Consider the following 9,039-nt stretch of genomic DNA (forward strand, 5'->3'; position numbering starts at 1 on the left):
TTGGTAAATTAAGAGAACCTGAAGAGGCAGGGCAAACAAGGAAACGAAGATCTCCTTGCTGATTGGTTAGATGTTCCTACACAGCTCGTACAGTCGTTCCCACATTGGTGAGTCAGCGGCGAAAGGCGTTACCTGAGATGAGGCAGAGGTGCGCACGCCAATGTTCAAATTCAGTTTATGTGCTAAAAAGTGACTGGTGTCCACGGGAGCGCGCACCTTGATAAAGCTGCATCGCCCAGTTTACGTATAGGTCTATAGCTGTTTTTATCTGGATCAAACACTCATAACGTGCAAATACAAACTTCAACGTTTCTTGTAAACGAATAATCACAATTGTGGCCGCAGAAGTGCACGCAGTATATGACCCAGACAGAAATGTAATATATGACATATACGTCCCTACATCAAGAGTGATGTTGCCATATATGTTACCCATAAAGGGATATATTGACATCTCATATATACATCCCCTGGATATATGAAGATTTAAATTTGTAACATATAACATAGTAAAAAATTGTCCAAATATTAAGAAATATGTTTATGAAGAATAATTTTTGTATAGTAGGCTATAACATGTTGTAACCATATTTGTTAATGATATATAACAACATAGATACAAAAATTGTATACGCTTACACTTGTTTTTTTTTTTGTTTGTTTGTTTTTTACCACCAATTTCCATCTTCCAATTCTGGGAAAGTGTCTCAGACTTTTGGAACCCACTGTATTTAATACCAACATAGATAGATAGATAGATAGATAGATAGATAGATAGATAGATAGATAGATAGATAGATAGATAGACAAAATATGAAATTGTTTCAATTTCTAATAGGTTCTAATAGGTTTTTACATATATGTTTTTCTTTTATATGTACCTATGATATATGGAAATTCACTACATGTACACATATTACATTTGTGTATGGGAAGGCATGATATTTACATTATTGTAGGCTATAGTATTGTTTCTAGTGTCTGTTTGGTATGTCTAATGTCTTTGTTTATATTTGGAAACTAGACTTTAACACGTTTGGTTATTTATGAGATAAAGAAATGATGCTTTGCAATTATGACTCCTCTGTCCCAGATTATAACGAATTCAGACTTTTTTTAACCAGTTTAAATATCTTAGAAGCTGCAATACAACCCATGAAGGTCTGTCTCTGTGGGTGAATTTTCACCAAGGCAGAGGAGGAAGGCTCAAATGTCAAAACAAAAGCCCAACACATTGAAGAAACCTTGTTTCTAAATAAAATTCAGTAAAACCTTTTCTTCCCACACTTCTACACAAGCACTCTCAATCCCCCGTCACACATTGTAAGCACGCGCTCAAATGAATGATAACTTCAATTAATGAAAAACCAAAGATGTCAGAATCCTTAATAGATTCAGCAGTCGCACAAACTGCTGCAACATGTCTCTATTATTTCTGTGAAGGCAGTGGTGACTGACCTTTGACCTTTGCCCACCAAATTCTAATCGGTTCATCCTTGAGTCCAAGTGAATGTTTGTGCTCGATGTGATGTAATTTCCTCTGAGTGTTCCTGATATACCGCATTCGGAAGAGCATGAGGTCACTGTGACCATGAACTTTGACCTTTGCCCACCAAAATCTAATCAGTTCCTCTTTGAATCCAAGTTAATGTTTGTGCCAAATCTGAACAAATTCCCTCAAGGCGTTACTGAGATACCACGTTCATGAGAACTGGACAACCTGAAAACACAATGCCTCCGGTGGCAGGTGCGGAGGCATAAAAATAGACGTGTTAAATAGAATAGAAAGGTAGCTGCATGGTGGTGCTGTTCTAGGTTATAATATCAACTTTGGTTGTTGTGGGTGGTCAGCATGGCACCTGTAATGTACAGTGTATAATAATGATATTGCTGCATAGAAAATGTAACTAGAATGACTGGCTCGTGATTGTCTGGGCTCTTGGCTACACCACCCAAGCTACTTTCAGGTTACATCCCTGTTTATCCTGAATCATAAAATATTAACCATTTGTGTGAAATTTTGTCATAATTGCTGTGTGAAAGTATTTTGTTACGTTTGACCTTTGACCAAAATCTAATCAGTTCATCCTCGAATCCCAGTGAACATTTGTGCCAAATTTGAAGGGTTTCCCTTGAAGAGATCTCAAGATATCACGTTCACAAGGCCAAAGGCTGGTTTTCTGAGGTCCCCATGACCTTCACCTTTGACCTTTGACCACAAAAATTGAATCAGTTCGTCCCTGAGTCTCAGTGCACGTTTGTGTGAAATTAGAAGAAATTCAGGTGTATAAAACATAAAAACAACTTGGCCTTGAATACATACATTATAATGGAATTCAGTTATGATTCATCTTTGCATAGGTTGAAGCAATGCAATGCATCAGCTTTGATTAATGATTTCGTTCATGCATTACACACATCGATCACCTGCCATTCATCTAAGTTCTCTATGTCATGGCCACCCCACACTAGCTCTGTGACCCATCTTGGCCCCCCCAGTCAAAACGTCCTGGATACGCCACTGCGTAGGATACCTACTTCCTGGTAGACTAAGAATCACTCTGAATTAATGCCTTAATCAGAACAAAACTATATTTCCAGTGTGATTACATGTGAGCTGGTTGAAAAACATACAAAAGAAGTGGAAAGGCGAACACAACAAGAATAAAGAGGTCTTGTTTAATTTCAGAGAGGATTATATGGGTGTCCCTTCACCAAATAAAGAGACACTCAATCCTATGTCCAAACTTGCAAAGTGCCGCTGGACTGGCAGCGCCTCACCCTTTGCCACACCTCTCCTCCCACTAAAACGAGCTGACACAGAATTAGATCTCTTAATCTTGTCTCATTTCACACTTTTTGACTCCTCATTCTCCTGATTCTGCTCCTTTCAACAACTCTGGTTTTATTTAACTTTGCCAAAATGTTCAAATGATTGTCTTTCACATTAATGTTGTGCCATTCCTGTCTCAAACAACTTAACAAGTCTAAACAACTAATCCGTTCAGACTCCAGAAAAAAACACTTTTGGATTTAGTTGGACTGTGATTTATTTCTCCTCTCTGGGATGTTAGGAGCACTGATCCAGCCCAGAGGTGCTTCCACTACTTTTGGTAGTTTGGCAACATTTCCCCTGTGTGTCCACATGGGGGCAGTACTGCATTGAAGGACAGATTTGTGTTGTATTCTGCTGCTGGCTGGCAAGTGTTGGTGGTTGGACTGATTATAATGGCTATTACAGGCTGCTTATTTTTCTCTGAGTCTCTCTCATGTTGCTATTGAAATGTATGGGTTTGCTCCGCATATTTTTTACAGCCAAACCAATATACTGCATAACACAGTGAAGTGAAAACCCAAAACTAGGAATTAAGTTTGTTAAACCTTTTGAAGAATATAGTTTGTATATAGACAGTACAGTCATAAACAAATGCTGATGATACGTCTCATGATAGCCCTAAGTATGAAAATGATATGTGTGTAAAACAAGTTCGAAAAACAAAAGTAGACAAAAAAAAAAAAGGACAACTTTAAAATAAAAATGAACGTAACAGATATTCTTAAAGGTAAGAGTGAGCCCTCCTCCATTAGGAGCAACAGCCTGGCTCATGAGCAGCTGGCTCAGTTATAAATAAAGACCTTTAAAGTTGTTTGTTGTAACAATACTGTAAAACTTTTATTGACAAAAGGAAATATATAGTAATTCAGGTAAACAGTGGCACATACAAATCAAATGTAAATGTCACAAGTAGCCTACAAATGGAGAACACAAAATAAAAATAACAAAAGACAATTGCTTTGGGAAAAAAAGGCGATACAAAGGGGTACAAAGATATTAAAGTATTTAGTCAGAGAAAAGAAATTGCTTTAGCAAATTTCTGTTTGTGAATGAATAATGAAATTCATCAGATATTCATGCCATCATTTTGGATTATCATAGTGACAGATCTTTAAGGTTATAGGAATAGACAGAGTTCAGACTCCAGGTCTTTCAAAAACCTTATATATATATATATATATATATATATATAAGAATATTTCACAATCAAAAAAATTCTAAATAGAATATATATATTCTCTATTATGTGTACAAAAGATACAACAAATATCAACGTCTACAAATTTGACAACAAGACAACTAGCAGGGTATATATTTTGTGAAATTTTGAAATGTACCTTCTTAGCCTTGTTTGATGTAGAGTATTTATAAGGTAAAAGCCAAGCCCTTCTCCACGAGGGGCTGTTATACTATTCTCACCAGAACTGGCTTTTCACAACGTATCTGGAATAGCACAAGTTAAAGAAAGGATGGAACTGGAAAACTGTGTACAGACATAAACCATATATGACAGCATATTAACATATTCATCAAAAAGTCTGATAATATGAATTTTATTTCTCTTTGGAGCCAATTAGAAAAGAATAAAGACTTGTTTCTGATAAGTATGTCACAGTTGTTCCAGACACAAGTTTTGTGAGGTGAGAAATCATGGACAAAAGATGGCTTCCATGTTAGAACAGCTTGCTAATAGAATTTTAATAATTTTATTGGCAATCTCTCTGGCAAGAAATAAATGCTTCAAATTTTGCCAAACAATATTTGCCTGTAAAACAGTTTTATAAAGATTAAACAGGGTTCAGACAGAGCATTAAGATTATGTTTAGGGGCTATGAGAACAACCCCAATATATGCTCTAGTTGCTATTAAAGCTTAAAAGGAAAAGGATGTGGAAAAGGATACTCCATCAATGAGGTTTTAAATTGATTCTGGGAGTATACTAAGCTTAATGGTTTAATGAAATTATGGTTGGAATATAAAAAAGATATGAACAAGTATGAAGGAGTTAAACTACAGTCTGTTGGTTGAAGTAATGTTCCTCCATAGATTACACCAGAACCATACGTTAATCTACAGCTCCCAGAGGAAGAATTGGCCAATATATCACAGAATGACTGATAAATTGTAAATTGTCATTATTTTCATCAGAGATCATTTTTCAGCTCTAAGAAGTTTGTCATCAAGGCAAACGGTCAGAAAGGAACTCATTATAGAAACTCACATTATGTGTTTAAGGATGGGTATGGAAGTGCAGTTTTGTTGGGTCCTTGTTCATAAGGGTGTTAAAAGTATAAAAATGTGCAAGCCGATAAAAGTATATGATAACAAAGTGATAAAAGTAGCGTAGGGGAGAGGCAAAACCATTCATTAGTACAGCCATAATTAACACCTGGCAGGAGGAACGTGTTACAGACAATAAAGGAAGACTTTATTAAAAAATACAGAAGGCAGTTCATGTTAAACACTTTAAAGGAAAATATCATAACCACAGACAGCAGGTGATCATAACATGATTAAGGCTCTGGCATGCAGGTTTTAAATCCACTTGGGGTAAATATGTAATGTAAATATAATTCGGAGGAGGAGACATTAATAAGACATATAGTACATGGGACAGAGGAGGAATTGGGTTTAAAATCACTACTGAGTGAGCACAGGATTTCAGGGAAACCATAGGGGGTGATATGTTATATAATACATGGGGTGTGATTTTTGAATAGACCAATCAGTATTCAGATGACCTAATGCCGTCTACACAGTCCGGCACACTGGGGGGCGGTGTTCGAAGTTGGTTTGTGATCCGCCAATAAACAAAAAGAGGAAGAAGAAGAAGGACGAGCCACTGGAGGCGACGGAACGTTCAGAGGACTTAACGGCGTGTTTCTTGAGTTTTATATTGGTGGCTATCTCCAGTAATACATTTATTTTTCACTGGTAAGGCATTAACAATTAACAATATTATGACTCACAATAAACAATATCTGTCAAAATTATTTTCTGTATGTATTCCTCCATACTGTTCTACCTAGCTAACCTGGCGTCAGTGATAGCAACCGGCTAACAGAATGCTTGTCTCATAATTAGCAGACATTTAAATGCATGTTATATTTGTGATATAACGATAACTCTCCTAAAGGGTGCAACTTTTATGTCTCTAAGGTGATCCTGTCTTCCATAGTAACCACTTTCAATTGTCGCTTTTAAACGAAACCCTCGTTGTTGTAACTAAAGTTGGCTGACGTTACTGGCTTACCAGCAGTCTCATATTGTTAGGGTATCCGTATGACAGCAATGCATGGCGAAGACTGACCTCACACCACCCACAGTGCTCATGGGTGTATGACTTTCTCAGTGTTAAAGGATGCCGAGTAAGTTAACAAAGTTACAAGAGGGTTGTGACCAAAGGGTTAATTTTGTGATTGCTGGTTGATCCCAGCGTCAGATGGTGTAACTGCTTTTGCATTTCCAAACAGTTCAGTCCCTTGGTGCTTTCCATTTTCTTGGAAGTCATTCTTTGCAAGCCAGGTTTATATTCTCTCTCAGTTCATGGCTCATCGCCTTCTTCATGGTGTTGTGCTTATCAAATTCCTGTATAATTTCTTCAGGTCTAGCATCAGATATGGCCCGTGGGCACCAGAAGTTCCAGTCCCAGCAGAAGAATGCCAAAAAGCAGGCAGACATCAAGAAGAGCAAAGGCCATGACCAGAAGGCAGCAGCAAAGGCTGCTTTAGTATACACGTGCACTGTGTGTCGGGTATGTGCCTAGGCATAAAACAGAACATAAAATAATTATTCTCTTAAGACTTTGGTATCATTTAACCATGACTTAAGGATGGAAATCAGTAAGGCAACCGACCCACATGCCTCCCTGTACAGAGCAGTATTAATTTGTTTGTAGATTAATTCAAATTTCAAAAATTGTTAAATTAAACTCAATGTGCATGATGGATAGATGAACCATAGCTGACCCACAGGTCCTGTCTGTGCATCTTTGGGGATCTGTAACCAAATCTTAAAGCATGTACATGCTCTTGTAGACACTAATGTGAAAAGCTGGTTGAGGGGCCTTTGCCCAAATCTTTGTCTTTCCAAGACTATCTGAAGGCCATGCCCTGTTCAGTGATTGTCCAGATGCGCATTGCAAGTATAAAAATTGGCAAAACTACAAGTGCTTAATGAATGATCTTCTATACATTCATATGTGTCATATAACATTCCTACTTACACCACTGTCTGTGTTTGCAGCTTAATTGCACTGATTGTCTCTGTTTTGGGAATGGTGAAGTTCTAAACAATGGCTGGAATGATATAAGCAAATTCTGGCATTACTGTCTTGCTACATTTTTTTCAACCACAAAAAATGGCTCCCTGTATGTTACCTCTAAATGCAATGTTTTTTTTCCCTTATCCTGTTAAGTAATATTTTGTCCCAGTGATTACTGACCACCAAAGTAGGTAGCTGCTCTCACAGATTATGAACAAGCTGCTGTTTTTAATCTCATGGACAGTGCATCTTTTGACCTGTCGAGTTATCTTGTTGTGAAAGATATCTACCATTATGGTGCTGTTGATGTACCAGGGCAAACTGATTTTGTGAGAGTATTACTGTAAATAGTCAATACCTTTTTTGGTTTGTTTGTTTGTTTTTTCAAGTAATGTGGTTTTCCTTTTCATGGACTGTGTGCTTAAATGTGTATTTTCTAAATTTTCACTTTTTTTTCTTTCCACATTTCCTCAGACACAAATGCCTGACCCGAAGACCTTTAAGCAGCACTTTGAAAGCAAACATCCAAAGTCCCCAATGCCCCCGGAGTTGGCCGATGTGGAGGTGTAACAGATTGACTCCTATTTCAGTAAGACAGTTGGGGGGCTGATTCAGGACAGGCTTTTACAGTTTGCAGTGTTTTAGATAGAATATCTCCAATACAACTTTAATTATTCCTCATGCTGCTTAATTCACTAATTAATGCAGGGACGGTACTTAGCTGCATGTCCACGGTCACTTTCAGGATTCAATGTTTTTTTGCCAGAATTTGATCCAGGATGACTACTGACGGGAGACACACCATAGCCAGTACCCTCTTTTGGCTTGTGCCAAACAATGTATATATTCGTCCTATATTGTATGCAATATTTGTATTTCATTTCAAAATGTTATGTTTACAATACCAACTTGTCCATGGGCTCTACCACCATTACAACATCTCAGGGCACTGTTCCAGGATGAGCTTTGAGTTCAGAAGGAAATATTGTTTGGAAAGAAACTCAATCAAAACCACTAATAATGTGAGTAGATTCAGATTTACTTCCAATGTGAACTGATTTTATTTTTTCCTTGCGTAGATCATTTCAAAAATTTCAAGACAAGTCTGTAGTTTTTGATGATAAAAAGAATATATTAAACACATTGTGCGACACGGGTACTGAAATTGTTCGTTGCATTTCCCCTTAGAGTTTCATGTAATGTATGTAGTTCATGTCCATAGTGTAATTTTTTCATACGAGGAAGAGTTGTAAAAGTTGACCACAGAGGGCACTGCAAGTCTTCTAGCAAACCCTTCCATGACAGTTTCTTCCTCTTTTCACAGAGCAGTGTGTTGACTGCTTAAAACATTTGATGATCTTTGTTCCTGTTAGAAGTGGTCTCTTGAGTGAATTACAGTCAAAATAAAAGTTTGCGCTGGGTGTTGTAAATGATAACAATAATGAGCTACTCCTATACCCTCAGTTTGTCATTGTAATAAGTATGTGGCATATTTATGTGCAGCACTGAAGTGTTTGATAATGATTTTGTTCGTCACTGTTGTATTTTGCAGTATAACCTGTCTCACAGTTGGTAGCATATGTGAAAACAATCCCAAGTCCAGTCTCACACTCTTTAGTGTTATCCTGTCATTATGGTGCAAAAGTATTTAGACTCTGAACCTGCATTAAAAGTCTGAACTACACTACACTGTAAGTTAGCTTTGGTTCATATTTTTATATTGGTTTCTTTTCATAGCATGCTAACAGAGATTTAATTTATAGAAAGGAACTATTTTCAATACATTTGGACCTACTGGTCATTAACCACTGACATTGTATCACTGTGCTAAAGTCTGGAAAGAAAACCAGCCATGTTTTTACTTTTGTAATAATATCTTTGTCCACGCGATGCAATGTATAGCCTTTTAATAAAGGTGTTACTTTTATATTAACTGTCA

At 37.1% G+C, this 9,039-nt stretch overlaps 1 protein-coding gene across 1 annotated transcript; it reads left to right on the forward strand.

The window, feature by feature from the left end:
- Positions 1–5,639: 5,639 nt before the first annotated feature.
- Positions 5,640–9,039, forward strand: LOC111664116 (transcriptional regulator ZNF706). Its single transcript, XM_023418585.2, has 3 exons — positions 5,640–5,770; positions 6,442–6,590; positions 7,575–9,039. The coding sequence occupies exons 2-3, from the start codon at positions 6,456–6,458 to the stop codon at positions 7,668–7,670; spliced, it is 231 nt and encodes a 76-aa protein (XP_023274353.1). The 5' UTR covers positions 5,640–5,770; positions 6,442–6,455; the 3' UTR covers positions 7,671–9,039.

This window comes from Seriola lalandi, unplaced genomic scaffold, assembly GCF_002814215.2.
Source record: "Seriola lalandi dorsalis isolate HSWRI2012SDOR001 ecotype SW California unplaced genomic scaffold, Sedor1 jcf7180002054583, whole genome shotgun sequence".
Classification (NCBI taxonomy): Eukaryota; Metazoa; Chordata; class Actinopteri; order Carangiformes; family Carangidae; genus Seriola; species Seriola lalandi.